Source organism: Nothobranchius furzeri, chromosome 18 (genome assembly GCF_043380555.1).
Source record: "Nothobranchius furzeri strain GRZ-AD chromosome 18, NfurGRZ-RIMD1, whole genome shotgun sequence".
In the NCBI taxonomy this organism is placed as follows: domain Eukaryota; kingdom Metazoa; phylum Chordata; class Actinopteri; order Cyprinodontiformes; family Nothobranchiidae; genus Nothobranchius; species Nothobranchius furzeri.
This window is the reverse complement of record NC_091758.1, coordinates 23,783,764-23,800,154: the sequence shown is the minus strand read 5'-3', so window position 1 is coordinate 23,800,154 and position 16,391 is coordinate 23,783,764. Positions and strand designations below refer to the sequence as shown.

The 16,391-nt window shown below is 45.0% G+C and overlaps 1 protein-coding gene across 11 annotated transcripts in view; it reads right to left on the bottom strand.

The window, feature by feature from the left end:
* Positions 1 to 16,391, bottom strand: part of pcnt (pericentrin) — a 30,325-nt gene that overhangs the window by 7,585 nt on the left and 6,349 nt on the right. For 8 of the 11 annotated variants that reach the window (XM_070546834.1, XM_070546835.1, XM_070546826.1 and 5 more), the window contains 38 exons: positions 15,979 to 16,360; positions 15,470 to 15,886; positions 15,198 to 15,392; positions 15,028 to 15,123; positions 14,809 to 14,952; positions 13,537 to 13,717; positions 13,372 to 13,451; positions 13,002 to 13,284; positions 12,815 to 12,915; positions 11,672 to 11,783; positions 11,325 to 11,451; positions 11,079 to 11,198; positions 10,942 to 10,999; positions 10,748 to 10,837; positions 10,551 to 10,662; positions 10,419 to 10,459; positions 9,820 to 9,954; positions 9,544 to 9,733; positions 9,332 to 9,467; positions 8,702 to 9,110; positions 8,447 to 8,611; positions 8,297 to 8,368; positions 7,836 to 7,940; positions 7,477 to 7,629; positions 6,760 to 6,906; positions 6,237 to 6,397; positions 5,950 to 6,116; positions 5,694 to 5,860; positions 5,463 to 5,625; positions 5,130 to 5,372; positions 4,587 to 4,819; positions 4,411 to 4,518; positions 2,884 to 2,904; positions 2,330 to 2,566; positions 2,089 to 2,262; positions 1,790 to 1,942; positions 1,455 to 1,634; positions 456 to 1,382 (listed from right to left, as the gene is read on the bottom strand). In XM_070546834.1, coding sequence (XP_070402935.1) covers positions 456 to 1,382; positions 1,455 to 1,634; positions 1,790 to 1,942; positions 2,089 to 2,262; positions 2,330 to 2,566; positions 2,884 to 2,904; positions 4,411 to 4,518; positions 4,587 to 4,819; positions 5,130 to 5,372; positions 5,463 to 5,625; positions 5,694 to 5,860; positions 5,950 to 6,116; positions 6,237 to 6,397; positions 6,760 to 6,906; positions 7,477 to 7,629; positions 7,836 to 7,940; positions 8,297 to 8,368; positions 8,447 to 8,611; positions 8,702 to 9,110; positions 9,332 to 9,467; positions 9,544 to 9,733; positions 9,820 to 9,954; positions 10,419 to 10,459; positions 10,551 to 10,662; positions 10,748 to 10,837; positions 10,942 to 10,999; positions 11,079 to 11,198; positions 11,325 to 11,451; positions 11,672 to 11,783; positions 12,815 to 12,915; positions 13,002 to 13,284; positions 13,372 to 13,451; positions 13,537 to 13,717; positions 14,809 to 14,952; positions 15,028 to 15,123; positions 15,198 to 15,392; positions 15,470 to 15,886; positions 15,979 to 16,360 — 6,985 coding nt within the window. The remainder of the gene's footprint in view (positions 1 to 455; positions 1,383 to 1,454; positions 1,635 to 1,789; positions 1,943 to 2,088; positions 2,263 to 2,329; positions 2,567 to 2,883; positions 2,905 to 4,410; positions 4,519 to 4,586; positions 4,820 to 5,129; positions 5,373 to 5,462; positions 5,626 to 5,693; positions 5,861 to 5,949; positions 6,117 to 6,236; positions 6,398 to 6,759; positions 6,907 to 7,476; positions 7,630 to 7,835; positions 7,941 to 8,296; positions 8,369 to 8,446; positions 8,612 to 8,701; positions 9,111 to 9,331; positions 9,468 to 9,543; positions 9,734 to 9,819; positions 9,955 to 10,418; positions 10,460 to 10,550; positions 10,663 to 10,747; positions 10,838 to 10,941; positions 11,000 to 11,078; positions 11,199 to 11,324; positions 11,452 to 11,671; positions 11,784 to 12,814; positions 12,916 to 13,001; positions 13,285 to 13,371; positions 13,452 to 13,536; positions 13,718 to 14,808; positions 14,953 to 15,027; positions 15,124 to 15,197; positions 15,393 to 15,469; positions 15,887 to 15,978; positions 16,361 to 16,391) is intronic. The other 3 variants (XM_054742163.2, XM_070546833.1, XM_070546828.1) reach the window with 2 other exon arrangements.

Sequence of the window (16,391 nt, the reverse complement as noted above, 5' to 3'; positions counted from 1 at the left end):
GCACAAATACAGACAGAAAACATAAAAGGAAATGAGCCGACATGAACGATCGCGTGTTAAATTAGTTTTTGAGGTGGCGACACCTGATTTGATAATGTTACTGTGGCCGTGCTCAGGACGCAGATGTCTGGAGCGCATCAACAATCAGAGCTTCGCATGTGCAAGCTGGTTAAGGTTAGGATGGGGGTGAGGGGAACATTAAATTGCAAGAGGGTAAAGGTCACAATTTGGTTAAATGTCCGTTTTACCGCGGGTGTCAGTACCGACGCTCTGGCACAGTGCAGGGGCTTGTCACCTGCTGTCTTTTCCGAGGACTGCATCTTGTCGGTCATTATCACGTGACAGCGACTAATCGATGACAGGCATAAAAAGTCACTAAAGAGCAGTGAAGTCGACTAGTTCATACAACCCCTAGTGATGAGACTTGCCTTTGCTTTGGCCTTAAAGGAACTCACCAGATCTTCCTGTTCTTGATTCGTCTCTTTCTCCTCGGCTTTAGCCGTCAGCTCCTGCACGAGGACTTTCAGTGATGTAACTTCCTGTCTCAGCTTTTCTATTTCCTCCTGCAGCTGGCTCTCCCTATTCCTCAGAGCGTCCCGTTCGGCTGAAAGTTCTCCGTTCACCGTCTCCAGCGTCTGAATCCTGTCCCTGCCCTCTGCTCTCGTCTCCTGGACTTGCCTCTCAAGAGTAAGGCTGGTTTCTCCAAGGACCTCCATATTTTGCCTCATCTCCTTCTCTGTCGTTTTCAACATTTCAATCTCCTTCCTTGTGTCTTTTTCATTATTCTGCAAATCCAAAACCAGGGAGTCAAGGCGAGCTTTCTCTTCAACTTGGACCTTCCAATGGTTCCTCTCGTCCTCAAGTTTGGCTTTTAACTCCTCCAGCTCTACTTCCTTCAGTGTGAGGAAACCTTGGATTTCGTCCGACTTTTCCCTCTCGACTTTGAGCCTCTTCCCAAACTCCTCTCCCTGTCTTCGGTACTCTTCCTCCTGCGTGAGAAGTAGTCGCTCCAATCCTTCTTTCTCAGCCACGGCCATCTCAAACTGACTCTGCAGGGCCTTGAGACGAGACCAGAGGGAGGCAGTGTTTGTCAGGCTGAGCTCATGCTTCAGACTCTTGGGCTTCCCTCTCCCTTCTTGTTCCGGGACATGATCCCTGTAAGGCTCCGGGCTCGGGGCAGGTGAGGGGTTGATGCTATCACCATCCTGAGAGTCACTGACTTCATGCAGGTTAGGACCCAAGGTGGCAAGCTCTGCCTGCAGCGTGCTGATGACCTCATGGAGGCGTTCCACTTCTTCCTGCTTTTCGTGACGTACTCTTGTTATTTCAGCCTGAAGATGTTCAACCTGAGAGTGCAGATCCTCCAGCTCAGCCTTCAAGGCCTTTTAGGAGAAATAAAAAGGTTTCTAAGAAGGTAAAAGGACACAAAAACAAGCGTCTGCTCTTACACCGACCTTGTGATCTGCGGAGTTCTCCAGCTCCTGCTCCAGTCTTTGGATCTCACAGTTCAGGTGGTCGATCTCCTGGTTTTTCTCCTGGAGAAGAGCTGCAGGAAGAGCGTGTTCATCAGGTTCCTCCATGCCAGCGGGCTCTTCTTTCTCCTCGCTGGGTCTGGTGAGGGCCAACACTTTCTCCTGTAAGTCACCAACACAATTCCACTTCAGTCTCAACAATGACACAACTGAACAAATATGAAGTGTAAAAATCATTAAAGAAATGTTGGGTTCAGCTGCCTTTAGGCAGCTGGTTTTATATTTAAACTTCTATTTGAATTTCAGCCAACTCTTACATTTAGGAAGGAAATCTCCTCCTGGAGCTCCTGAGCGTGAACTGTGCTCTTATTTGTGAGGAGCTCCAGCTGAAGCGTGAGGTGTTTCAGTTCAGCTTCCTTCAGGGCCAGGTCTCTCTGCACGTCCTCCAACTGCACAACCAAGACCCCAACCTGGGAGACAACAGAGAGAAAAAAAACACATGAATAGTTTAGCAAACTCATGCTAATGGTCAATCATTCCAAAAGGTGGCGCTGTTGTCAAACCCGTGACTCATTATCTAAATCCTACATGAACCAGTTTTACAGAACACCCTGACCTCTTGTTCTTTGCTGAGCAGGTTCTGCTGAGCGGTGTCCAAGGCATCCCTAAGCTCCTGAGTGGGGTCCTGTGTGTTGTCATGGTAACAGTGTCTGGTCTCATCCAGTTTGGACTGCAGAGCTGAGATCTGAAGCCTGCTGGAGAGTTGCTGCTGCTCCAGAGCGAGCTTGTCCTAACAGAGGAGGAGGTGGGTGAGGAAGGGTGTAAACAGGTAAACTAAAGGTGTGTTGTTCATTTACCCGAGTCAGCTCCTGTTCTCTCAACTTGGCTCTGTGAAGCTCTTGCTCCAGCTGACTGACAGTGCGGAGTCTCTCGGCGCTGCCAAGAAGCGCTTGTTCCAGCTCTCTGATTCGCCCCGCTAGCTTGTCTATTTCCTCGTTTCGCTCAGCGAGATCCCGTTGAGCTTGCTGATTGGCTGCAAGCAACGAGGCGTGGTCCTCCGTTTTATCTTTGAGAACAGCTTGTAGACTCTCCACCTGCAGAGACAGCAGTAGCATCATTTAGGGTAGCAGGTTTTTAGAGCTTTCAAACAACAAAGAGTGGGTTTACAAACAATAAAACTATGTGATTTATCAAGAAAGGTAAATAAGCCATTCCAAGGCTGAAGTTAGGCCGTTCTGGAGCAAGGAAGCCGGGATAAACAAATAAAATGTGAAAAATTAACTAAATATTAGCTAGTGATGGGGAAAGGATGTGCGACGAGCACCGAGGAGGGTTGCAAAGGAAGAAAAAAGTGAAATTATGCAGAGAAAGTCTAGAGAAACTACAAGTAAGCTACAAATAGTTTTCATACCTGCAAAATCAAGTCTTCAAACTACAGCAGTCCATTCAGCAGCACAGGAATAATAAACACATAATAACAGTCAGGCTTGTGGAAAACACACGACGCAGCATCACACACATCAACACAGCCTCACACGCTGAGGAGGACTATTATTCAGTTATTCAGAATCACTCACACACACTCACACTCTCACACTCACACTCACACACACACACGTTACTTCATGAACTAAAGGATGATTTAACCCTTTAGAACCTGCCATAGAACAAGTTTGCCAGAACTTATATTTACATTTTTACATGCTGTGGTGCCACTTTGTGGAGTATTTCAACTTTCTATGCATCAATACAACCATTACATTCTATATTTTAATGATATATATGTAAAATGTTCACAGCATCCAAATAATTTACTAAAAAATGCAATTATCCATACAGAAATTTAAAATCTTTTAGTTGTTTTCACACATTTTTCATTATACAGAAATGCCACAGCTTTATCCCTCAAAATTGTCAATGAAAAAAAGTTGCACACAATCCTTTCAAACAACAGCAAATTTATTTGAAGTGCCTCTAAAAATTAGTTTCTGAGATACACTCATTTATATAAACTAACCAAAAACAAAAACATAAATAATAATAATAATCAGCAGGAGTCTAATATAATAATGTTGAATATTTGTAGCTAATTTTTCAGTAGTATATAGTTTTCTTTTTCTCTCACTAATAATAATACTAATAAAGAATACTTCATGAATATATACGTGAGGAAACAGAAACTCCATCATCATCCGGCGCTGTAAAGGCGTCAACCGCTTCGAGGAGGGAGGGTGTACCGTTTGGCGGGTCCGTGAGTCATCAAAACGTTCGTAGTGGTGTGTGAGTGTGTCGAGAGTTTGTAGTGGGTGTGTGATGTGTGTAGGACGTGTTTGTCTAAATGTGTTATTGCGAAAAAGTACAACAAAAAGCCGAAAGATTGGGACTACAAAGAACTACAATTCGCGGGAAAATGATGTCAAAGCATGTGATTGGGTGAGTGTTAATCATGTGACAGTTCATGTCGACAACGTGATGACGTTTATTCTAGCGTGCGAAGCCCTGTGAGCTGCAGATACAGCGTCTGTGAGTGAAAACATTTTTTGTAATTTGTGCATTGTGGTTGTTTTTTGCTAACTCGTTAGCGGGAATACACAGCGCTCTAGGACATGTTCAGTGTGTGAGATGTAAGTGTAACTCCTCCGGTTTAATATGCAAAAAAAAAAAAAAAGTTTGTTCTATCTTATATAGTTTCAGTTCTACAAGCATTTGAACACAGATATGCAAATAGGAGTGCCGGTCTTAAAAAGATTAATGTGACAATTGTTGCTTTAAAAAAAGACCTAAAAACAAACCAATGCCATCTTTTTTAATTCATAATTCAATCACAGTGAATGAAGTTAAGCAAATATAGTGGACACATCACAGAAAAGGAACTGTGTGAAGTAATGATTGTTTAATATTTAACAGACACGTCCTACAGAAGGGTTAGGGTCCTCACCTTGTGTCCTTTGTGGTCCACAGCAGTCGTCTGTCTGAGTCGGGCTTCCAGTCTGAGGATCTCCTGCTGGAACTCGTCTCGTTCGTGTTCTCGCTCCACTGCCTGCTCCTGCAGGAGAAATAAAAGCATGGTTAGAAATTTAATCCAAATAAAGGGAAAACAAATACAAAGCTGACCTCTATAAACTGTCTGTCGTGTTTCAACTGTTTCTCCAAAGCCTGGACTTGCTGGCTCAGGTCTTCGGTGTGGGTCTGGTGGTGCAGCTCTTTCTCCACGTCTTTGGTCTGGTGATCCTCCAGTTCCCTCTCTAGAGCCCTGAGGCGCTGCGACAGGCTGCCGTGGTCTTTCTCTGCCTGCCGCTGCAAATCCAGCCTGTCTTGGATCAAACGCTCGGTTTCTGCTAGCAAAGCTTAGAGAAGGAAACGACGAAGGCGGATGAGATTATTATTGAAATCAGAAAACATGGTTTATACACACGGCACAGCATCCCAACAAGATCTGCTATAGCTGCTAAAGGCAGTGTTACAGTCACACAGCACTGCAAACACCCCCCCCCCCCCACACACACACACACACACACCTGCATCATGATCTAAACTGCAGTGGCCGGTGGAGAGAAGGCCCATCTGAGCACAGACAGACACGGCTGTACTGTGAGGCTCACCTGAACAGGTCATATTAAAACGTGAGCAGACACACATCACTTGTTTCCCGCTCACCTTTCTCCCTCTCTCCAAGTCCAGCAGAGAGATGCTCCTTCTGGCGCAGGAGGAGTGTGTGCTCCTCGCTCAGCTCCTGATGCTTGGCTCTGAGGCTCTCCAGCTCAACCGTGAGGGTCTGCAGCTGGTGCAGCTTCAGCTTCAGACCCTCCACCTCCTCCACCAACTTTTCTTCTTGAGCCTCCTTCTGCTGCAGAGACTCCTCTAAAGCAGCTTTTTCAGCCACATAGCCCCCCAAAAGCCCTGAGCACATGGTGTTGATACGTCAGAACCAACATGGTGACAGAAGATGTGTGGTATGAGTCGATGCACAGCAGCATTCAGACTGATCACCTTCGGCCTTGTGGAGCTCCAGCTGCAGCTGAGTCTTCAGCTTGGCCTCCTGGTCGAGTTGCTTCATTAGGAGTCTGTGTTGTTCCAGGAGCTGGGTGGTGTCTTCTCTGCCTTGGGAGAACTTTTCCTCCAAAGACAGATGGACGTTACGAGTTTGCTCCAGCTGAAGAAAAGAGAATCCTTTTAGAGCTAAAGCGTGGTGTGAGTGGAGGTCAGTCAGGATTCACCTACTTGAGCGTTGGCCTGGTTCAGCAGATCCAGCAGCGTGTCAACGGCGTGTCGTAACCTGCTGCAGGCATTTAGAGCAGACTCTTCTCCTGCAGGACTGATCTGGGAGTCTGAAACCAGCAGGCTTTCACAGAGCAGCTGGGTCAGCTCCGCCTCCTCTGATGTCAGGTCTGCAACAGAAAAAGATCCGTGGTTAGATGGTTTTATCTTCACAAGTCACACATTTAAGTTTAAAAGAGCAGAACTCAAACCCACACACCTGATTCCTGGATATCTTTGTTCTCTGAGCTCCGGTGGGTCACCTGCTCACCTGTGGTGGTTCTGGTATTGATCTTTTGTCCAATCAGATCTTCTGTTGCTATGACACCACGAAGCATCTCAATCAGTACCTTACTCAGCTTCTCATTAGCATTTTGAAGTCTGCATCTGGAGGGATAAAAGAGCAAAATCAAAAACAAAGTCATATTTGACGATAAAACTTAACACGAAAAACTGCCACTTTTTTGTTGTCTGATGTTCTCCTCCAGACTCCTACTATTAACTTACTTCTCCTCTTTAGCAGCATGTAGGTCATCAGTGAGCATCTTCAGAAGATTACCCCCCTCCTGACTCTCTCTCTCCCTCCTTTGAAGGATGGTGTCCAAGGTCTCCATCTCTACACGTTTTCCTTGAAGCTCTTCCTGCAGACACCCAACCTCTGCACGCAGCTGGAGGGAAAAACAACAGACACACAAACTTTGGAGTAGAGAAAACCTCCGTGTGACCAACTATCATGCAGAAGTGGTAAAAGCCAATTCACTTTCCCCTCTCCCTAAACTCGTCTTGAGCAGCACCTGCTTCAACAAAACAAAGCTGCTACCATGACAACAGTCCCCTCCAATCCTCTTCCAGACCTGAACGAATGCTAATAACTCACCATAAAGAGAATAGTTACCATGGAAACTAATTAGCAATCTTTATTTAAAGATCTATTCGTGTGATTTATCTCTGCATCATCATCATCATTTCCACTTTCCAACCAGAGTAGCATGAATTAAAAGATGATTCTGGTTTTTAAGGTGTTCAGTACCTGGGCAACCACAGCGTCCAGCTGCTGCAGCTGGGCAGTGAGCTGGCTCATTTTGCTCGTGTAGCTCTGCTCTTTTTCCTGCTGTTCGGCTGTGAAGCTCCGCCTCGCCTCTTCAAGCTCCGCCTCCTTCTGCTCATCAAAGTCGGTCTTCAAAGAGAGCAGCGATGTGATTACATGAGCCAAAACCCCAGAAAGATGAAGTAGACTGTCGTTTCACACATTCCACAATCCTCCGGTGGCTGATGGTTAAAAACTAAAATAATAAATCCCACCCTAAACCTTCTGCACCAGAGGATAAAGAGCTTAGATCTGCAGCAAAAGAAACCCGCGCACAGCCCAGAAGCACACAGATTGAGAACAGAGACGGACGAACGTCAGCTCTTCTACATATATGACGACAGGATTATGAGAAAACTGGGTTTGAATTAAGCTCAAGCGGGACACGGGCCAAGCGAGGGAACTGTCGTTGGGATTGAACTGGTGCAGCTGGAGCTTAGAGAGGGCAACAAGCTACGGCTCAAAAATAATCCACCATTACATCATCTTTAACAAGTCCTCAGGGTCCAAACATTCACAATGTTTATAAAGTAACCTGAGATGGAGTCACGTATTTTCACACACAAAAAAAAAACAAAAAACGTTGATTCATCGGAATAGTTTCGATATATTCCAGATGATTTGGTAGCTAATTAATTTTCTCATCTTTCTCGTTTTTACCTTCACTTGATTAATCCGGTCCTGCAGCCGCTCGTCTGATTGGACTTTAAGGAGCTCCGCCTCCTCCAGGAAGTGTTGCCGTTGCCTTGACGACTCTTCTTCCAGCTCCCTCCGACAAGCCTCCAGTTCACGAGCAGAAGTTCCTTTGAGCTCCTGCAGCAGAAACACTGCAGCTGAACAAACGGCTACAAATTCAGAGTGAAAAAACCAACACAAACGCGCCATTATAGAGGATAAACAAGGCCTCCATTTAATCTCTCATAATGGAATGTAAAAGCTAAACTAAAGACCGCTCTCAACTCGGAGTGTGTTTAAACACTTGTAAATTGCTCGTTTAACTGTAACACACACACACACACCTGAAGCTGGATTTGCTGTTGCTCTAGAAGCTGCTGTTTCTCAGCGGCGTAGCTCTGAGAGAGCTCCTGCAGAGCTGTGCTGTGCTGATGCTCAAGTTCCAAAACCTGAGAAAAACGATACAGTTTCAAACAAAAACTCAAGTTTTCACCTTACTGAGGTGAGTTTTTCCAATGCAGATGCTCATTTATCCTTTTTTGCTCTTTTATTTGGACATTTGTAGAAAAAAAGACGACACGAGTGGAGTAAAAAGATTTAGATCTGCCAACAAAAGGTCAAAATGTTGAGTTTGACACAATTTAATGTTTTAAAATATGAATGTCACTCTAGTCCTGTGGATTTTGTTAATACAAAAATATTCAAAATAAGATATTTACACAAAAGCTGGAAATGCTATTTTCATTTGACATATTTGATTTTTTTCATCCAAACGTAGAACAAGCTGTGCTTTAACAACAAATACCTGCTTCTTGAGTGTTTCCAAGGCTTTGCAGTGTTCGGTGTCTAAGGCCTGCTTCTGAACAGCCAGCTCCGTCTGTAAAAACAAACCAAAGTTAAACGTCGACACAAATGTTTGTATTTATTTAGTAAACAATACGTTTTGAACTCTCACCCTGTGAAGGTGGTTGAGCTCCGCTGCCATGGCTCTAAACTTCTCCACGTGTACCTGAGCCAACTCTTTTCTCAGCTCCTCCATCAGGTGTGTGTGTTCTGCACTCTGGACCGCCAGGTCTTGATGATGTCGTTCTTTAAGCTGAACAATCTCATCGCGCAGCACCTGGGAGGACAGCAGAGGGGAAATAGATCACAGGTTTTACATCTATAGAAGCTTGGCTGGAGGTTTTAATTGCACGGTCCATCTCCTCACCTGTACTTCCTTCAGGTACGTGGTCTCTAACGTATCCATGTTACCCAGCATCCTCTTCTCCAGCTCATCCTTTTCTTCCTGGTGTTTGCGAGCCAAGTCTGCCTCTAAGGCTTCTAGTTCCTCCTTTCGTTTGGAGTCCAGAGCCGTTTCTGCGGCAACAAGCTGAGCGTTGAGATTAGTCTCCAGCTCAGCGGTCACCGCTGCAAACTGAACCCTGAGACTGGCACTGAGCGACTCTAGCTGCTCTTTGTGTTTGGCAGTGAGGTCGTTCGTTTCTGTGGCATGTTTGTTCAGCAGAGTCGTCCTCTCGCGTTGGAGTTCAGCTTCGTGTATGTTCTTTAGCTCTGCCAAAGCCGTTTGGTGTTTCTGGACCAAATGCTGCTCCAGCGCTGCCTTCTCCTCTTGTAACCTAAACAAACAAGAGAAAAAAGAGAGAGAGATCAACAACTTTCTTCTCAGATTTAAAGATTCACTTTTTATCCCTGGTGTATCTTTTGTTTTTTAAATTGAATTTTAATTAGTAAATAATGCAACTATTGATCAGAACACAAATTCTCCATACATTAGACAACAGCTGCAGCGTTCATATTCAACTCCAACTAAAATAAAATGAAGCCCGTTAGCTCTTACCTCTGCTGGGCCAGGCTCTGCTCCTGCATCAAAGTGCTGAGTTTCTTTATTTCTGCAGACATGCAGTCCTTTGCCTTTTGCAGCTCGCCCTCATACTCAGCCTCCAGTCTCTGTCTCAGCATCAGGACCTGTGGGTCTAAAACACAAACCCGTTAGCAGCTCTCTTAAGAAATCTCTGAAAACAAGAGCAGGTCTGGTGAAAAGTATCTTACTTTCATTTCTGTCCAGATCAACCTGCAGAGACCTGAACTTCTCTTTCTCTTCCTGGAGAGCCATTTCCAGGCATCCCCTCTCCCCATCAAGCTCCAGCTTCAAGGCAGACATCTCGTTTGCATGCTTCAGTTGAAGCTCTTCTTTTAGCTTCCCTCGTTCCTCTTTCAGAGCGTTCTCAACAAGGTTAAGCTGCAGAAACAAACACAAGTGTGAGTTTGACTAACGGTTCATGTGTTTGGGTTCTCTCTGCAGAGCCTGCTCAGATGTACTTGCACCTTTTGTGTGTTTGACTGCATTTCTGCATCGCGCCGTTCACTGAGGGAGGTGAGTCTGTTCTCCAGAGTGTGGATGATCGTCATTCTTGTTTGCAGCTGTTCAGTGAGGTACCAAGTCCTCTGTTCTACCTCAGCCTAATAACAGAAAAGCAAAGCTGAGCATCACAAGGTTCACAAAGTCACAACTAAGGATGTTCCGATTACGTTTTTTGCTCCCGATTTGATTCCGAGTCATTTGATTTAGAGTATCTGCCCATACAGAGTCCCAATCCGATACTTTTCAGAAAATAATTAATAGAAAAAGGGGAAGAAAAATCAGCAAAGTATTACAATAAGAAGAAAACGCATCTAAATTGTCCTGTTTCACTTCTTTTTTTTTTCGTTGGTAAGGTCTTACTTGAACCCAAAAATATTGCTTGATTGCAATCATTTAGGTAAGTACTGCCCCCTATCGCCAGAGAAAATACACACCATCACTATAAATCTGATTTATTTCTCCCAACTCCGATCCTTTCAAAAACATGTGATCGGGCCCGACTTCTGATCATGTGATCGGATCAGAGCATCCCTAGTCAAAACCAAATGATCCGAATCCTCACCTCAACCTGCCTTGCTGCTTCCAGGTGAATTCTGGTTAGTTCTACACAAAAAACAAACAAACATTTAAAATGTTATTAAAACCAACTTGTAAATAATACAGTGTTTATTGTGGAGGTGCATGAGTGAGGTACCCTCAACGTGGCTGTCAGACAGTTTGGCTCCAAGTTGCTGCAGCTCCAGGGCATGACGCGTCTTCATCTCCTGCAGCTCTATGTAGTAATGGTCCGTGAGGTCAGAGCGCACCTGATATACAAAGATTCATACAGAACACATGAAAGAGCCATAGTCCTGTGTGCTAACAATTTAGGTGTCTGAGGAACTGCCTGACCTGCTCCAGCTCGTCGTTAAAAGAAAGCGTTAAACTAGTCTGCAGACTGGGATGGTCCAGGGCATGCTGGTCCTCCAACTCAAGTAGCTCCTGGATAAGATGCCCAGTAAATGAATTAAACGGCCATTTATTTTGTAAAACTTATCCATAATTAAAACGACACTGGTAGGAAGCATCGAGTCTTCACATCCTACCTTCGGTTTCTCCGGTCTGACCTCTTTGTCCTCTTCAGCTTTGGCTTGAGACAAAATACTGAAAGAGAGAAAACACATGAGAACTCTGGAATAGGTCAGAACTGTCCTACAATGTCACATAAAGCCAGTGGACACACTCGTCATCCGTTGTTTTAAGCACGGATTCCTCCAAGGCACTTTCTACAAGCCTCAGCTGAAGCAGAGCGATTTCCTCTTTGTAGCTCTCCTCCGATGCACGCAGCCTCTTCTCAAAGTAACTGGGAAAGGTGATGGTAAATGACAAAATAAAAGCCTTAAATTTGATGCTGGTTTATGTTCTGAATAATAATTCATGCAGATCACCGTCATAATAAGTTTAAGCAGACTTTGTGCAGGAGTCGTACCTCCGGAGGTTTTCCAGCTCAGCCTCATTCTGTGCTTTGATTTCTCGCTTTTGCTCATTAAACTCCGTCTTAAGGCACTCAATGTCGTTAACATGAGAGGAACGAGCCAAAAGCTGCTCCCTGAGCTCTGCAGGACCACAAAGCAGAGAGATAAAGAGTGTAAACACACCTGGGAATACACACACTCCTTTGATTTTCAACAGTCGCTTAGAGAGTAAGAAAGCTAATTTAAGCTGTTATAGACAGGATTATTCTCAAAAAGCTGAATATTTAAATGAACACTGAAGATCAGGAACTAAAAACAGAAACACACACACACACACGTCAGGCTCCTGTATTAACCTCACCTCCCAGCTCCTGACGACTAGTCCTCATGCTCTCCAACTGGGCCCACAGCTGACCTACTTCCTGTTCCCAGCTCTGTTTCAGAGACACCTTCTCCTCCTCCAGGCGCAAAACCTGATCGTCAGAGTTGGAATATTTATTTGACGTGTGTGTGAGGAAAGTGCCAGTGAGGCGAGAGAATGATGCTCATTCGGGTTGGGCATTGTTTGATTTTGAATGATTCCAATTCCACGTTTCGATTCCGGTTCCTATCGATTCCTGATTCCGATTCTTTCAAGACATGACATGCTTTACATGAGCTAACTAACCACAAGCCCTACTTGATGAAATAATCTTAACTTCAACATGAATTTTTATTCTATGAACAATAACATCACCTTCATTTAGACAAAAACATGTTTTGGGGAAAAAAAATAAAAAGACGTGCAGCACAACCAGTGTGTTTGTTTCTGACCACAACCAAAGACTGGAAGAAGCCTCTGGGATGAGAGACTAAATGTCTCCAACATTCACAACATTGTGTGTCATTTATTATTATTATTTATTGTGGCAGAAGCTGGTGTGGTCCACCACAGAGAAGCTGCTCTAGCATGATGACTTTATTCTACAGGTTATTGTTCAACCTTCTGACGCACGCACGCACACACACACACACACACACACACACACACACACACACACACACACACACACACACACACACACACACGTGTTGGTAAGTGTGTGTTTTTATTTCTGCAGTGAGACAAACTCACCTCACACAGTTTGTTCTTTAAAGCTTCTGTTAAATCCACCGTGTTGACGTATTTTAACAAGTTTCCTCTACGCTGCAGGAGTTAAAGTTTACATTACGGAGTAAAAGTTCGGCAGACGCGTTTGTTTATATTTGGCCGCTGCGTGCTGGGTGGGGGGAGGGGGAGACTCGGTGCTGCACACAGACAGCTGGTGTGATCAGCTCTGAAAAGCGTTGATCCCAATTTGCAGATCATGTTTATTTTTCAGGGAAATCGGCCACTGATTCCTCTTCCGGTCGGCATAGTAGGAATCGAAATAAAAAACTTTGAACGATTCCGGGAAAAACTAACAGTTGGTCCCGGTTCCAATCGATGCTCGATGCCCAACACTAACTCATACCGTAAACCAACCTCCTGCTGAAGATGCTGCTGTTTCTCCTCAAGGTGGTGTACTTGCTGCTCCTTCTCCTGCAGCTCCGACTTGTGTGTACACACCAACTCCTCCAAAGACTCTGATTCATCCAAAACACAGAAAGTTAAACCATCTGCTAGTTATTCAGAGGACAAAAGGCTAAAATTTGAGTGTGATGTAGCTCACGGGAAGCAGCGTCTCCATTCCAGGCGAGTTTTAGTTCTTCTTCTAGTTTGTGAATTTGCACTTTGGTGGAAGTTTGGAGTTCCTGCAGCCTGGTTTTGGTCTCCTCCAGCTCTGATTGGGTCTGAGACAGTGCCGCTCTGGCGTCTCCTAGAGCTGCACTGGTCTCTGCGAGAGATGCCTGGGTGCTGCTCAGCTCTGTCTGAGTGGCATTAAGACTATTTTGGATCTCTACAGACTTCTGAGCGTCTCTCTCAGCTTCCGTCTCCCACTGAGCTCCGACAGCCTGAGAAAAGCAGCACTATCGATCAAGTTTTACAGAAAAAGCAGCAACAAATAGCAAATATGCTAATAAAATGTACTGAAATGGGACCTGGATTTCTTTCTTGTGCCATTCCTCCATTAAACCTCTGTCCTGTGGAACAAAGATCTCCCACTGCTGCTTCAGTTCTTCTGAACAGACACAAACACACAGAGTCATTCACAAGGTTACAACTGCTGTTAAGCCTCCTTCTAAACTTCCCTCATCTGCACCGACCCGACTCTGGCTGAAGCTTCTGGGCTCCGCCTCGCTCCTCCTGATGAGCTTCTGGAAGGACGGTGAGGGTCTCCCTCCTGGACAGTTGGACCGGGCTGAGAGCTGAATCTTGCTCCAGTTGAGACATGTGGACAGTGGTCAGGCTCAAGCGTAAGGCTTCAAACTCCAAGCTCTTTTGGGCCTGAACACAGTTTATTTATGTTTTTAATCTTTCAACATTACATTATTATTAGGGTTGGGCATCGAGTATCGATTGGAACCGGGACCAACTGTTCATTTTTCCCGGAATCGTTCAAAGTTTTTTATTTCGATTCCTACTATGCCGACCAGAAGAGGAATCCGCAGCCAATCTCCGTGAAAAATAAACGTGATCTGCAAATTGTGATTAACGCTTTTCGGAGCTGATCACACCAGCTGTCTGTTGCAGTACCGAGTCCCGGGGCGTGCCGGGGGAGGGAGGGGGGACTCCGTAATGTAAACTTTAACGCCTGCAGCGTAGAGGAAACGTGTTAAAATACGTCAAGACGGTGGATTTACTAGAATCTTTAAAGAACAAACTCTGGACGATGTGAGGTGAGTTTGTCTCACTGCAGAAATAAAAACACACACGGAGCGTCAGCATTCAGACGCAGACGTTCACCAACACTCGTGTGTGTGTGTGTGTGTGTGTGAGCGTCAGAAGGCTGAACAATAACCTGTAGAATAATTAAAGTCATCATGCTAGAGCAGCTTCTCTGTGGTGGACCACACCAGCTTCTGCCACCATAAATAATTACAATAATAATAATAAATCACACACAAAGTTGTGAACATTTTAATTTCCTTTCTGAACTATTTCTGTTGAGTTTTAATGTTTAAAATCTGTTAGATTGTTACTGACAGCAGCTACATTTAAGTTTCACTCCCTGTTGTGACTGAATGCTGCTGCAGCATGGAGGTGTAGTTCTCAGTCATCCTGGACATGATCATCCTGAGAGTTTTAGCTGAAAACAGCTGGATGTTTCTGGATATGTTGGAGACATTTAGCCTCTCATCCCAGAAGATTCTTCCATACATGTCTTTGTCTAAATGAAGGTGATGTTATTGTTCATAGAATTAAAATTCATGTTGAAGTTGAGATTATTTCATCAAGTAGGGCCTGTGGTTAGCTGGCTCATTTAAAACATGTCATGTCTTGAAAGAATCAGAATCTGGAATCGAAACGAGGAATCAGAATCGTTCAAAATTAAATAATGCCCAACCCTAATTATGATGCGTTTAAATAAAATCTACTTGTGCCTGCTGCAGCTCGGCCTGGTGAGCAGCTTCCATGCTCTCTCGCAGCTCCAAGGCCACATCTGTCCTCAGCTGATGGAGCTCCTCCTCGTGTTTGGCATTCAGCTCTGATGTCATCCTCTCATGCTCGCGCTCCGTCACCTGAAGTAAAGATGGGGTCAGAACTAGGAAAAGCAGAAAGGATTTGATCTGGTTGAGACGGTGATCAGCTGATACCTGCTTGATTAGGCTGATCTGTCTCTTCTGTTCTTCTTCCATCCTGACCTGCTGCTCCAGCAGCTTCGTCTCCATGTGGGCTTTTAACTCAGAAACCTAAGAACAGACGCAGAAACAGCCTTTTAACTACAGAGCAGCTCGCTTCAACAGTAAAAGATCAAAGTTCCCACCTCTTGGTGATGTTTTTCCATCAGGTCTTTCATCTCCTGCTGGTGAGACGCATTTAGCTTAGCAGTAGCCTCCTCCACAGCCAGGAGCTGTTGTTCAGAGAGACTCTTCACCTCCTCTTCCTTCTCCTTAACCTGTCCTAGGAGTTTTTCCTTCTCCTGCTTCTCTTCCTCCCATTTCTCCCTCTCTTCAGCCAACTGTTGAATCATGACAACGTCAGCCAAACTAGATTTGACCTGAAAACTAAACGATATCGCTGTCGTCCATCTCTCACCTCAACATCCTTGGCTTTCAGCATGTTCTCAAACTGCTCGAGCTCCTCCTCCAGGACCTGCTCCATCTTTTTGATCTGTTCGTCCATCTGCTGTTCTTTCCGCTTGTCCTCCTCCCTCTGCTTCACAGACTGAGCCTGGGCGTCCTCCAGCTGGACAAGGCTCTTTCTCAGAGTGGACATTTCAGATTCCAGCTTGGCCTTTTCTTTCTCAGCTTGCTCCAGAGCGTTGCGGCTCTGAAGCAGCTCCTGCTGCAGTCCTTCCACTTCTGATTGGACGGCTGAAACGCGCTCGTGGGCAGTCTCAAGCTCTCGTGAGAGCTCGCTGAGCTCCATCAACTTCTGACTTAACAAGGCTGACGTGGTTTCCTGTTCACTTTCTGTCTCCTCTAACTTTGATACGAGATGCTGGCAGTGAGCCTGGAGGAAAGGGGACAAAAATTAGTGTTTATCTTTTAATTTAGAACTTTATTTTACATTTTTATGAGTGTTTAGTGACTCCAGAGCCACACCTGTACTGCTTCTATTTGGACATCATCTCCTGTCTTTGTGGCATCTTTGGCAAAGTCTGAACTCGTCTCATCCTCCTGCTGATTCAAATGAGAGGAGAGGGTGACATCTTCCTCTCTCCCCTCATTTACCTCCCCCACTAGTTTATCTCCCTCCTGTGATTGAGAGGAAGGTAAAACCAACATGGAGGTTTCAGCTTCTCGTCCCGGTGACATGTCCGCATCTTCATTTTCCATTTCGTCCAATAAGGCACCGACTTTGTTTACGAGGCTTTCTGATTCATGGGATTTCAGGTCCATCTCTTCCTCGATGCGTCTTCTCTGCTCCTTCTCCTCCTCGAGCTCCCAGAGAGCTTGTCTGAGCTCCTCTGTTACTTGACCCCACCTAGAAAAATTCAAGAGTTAATTTTACCAGC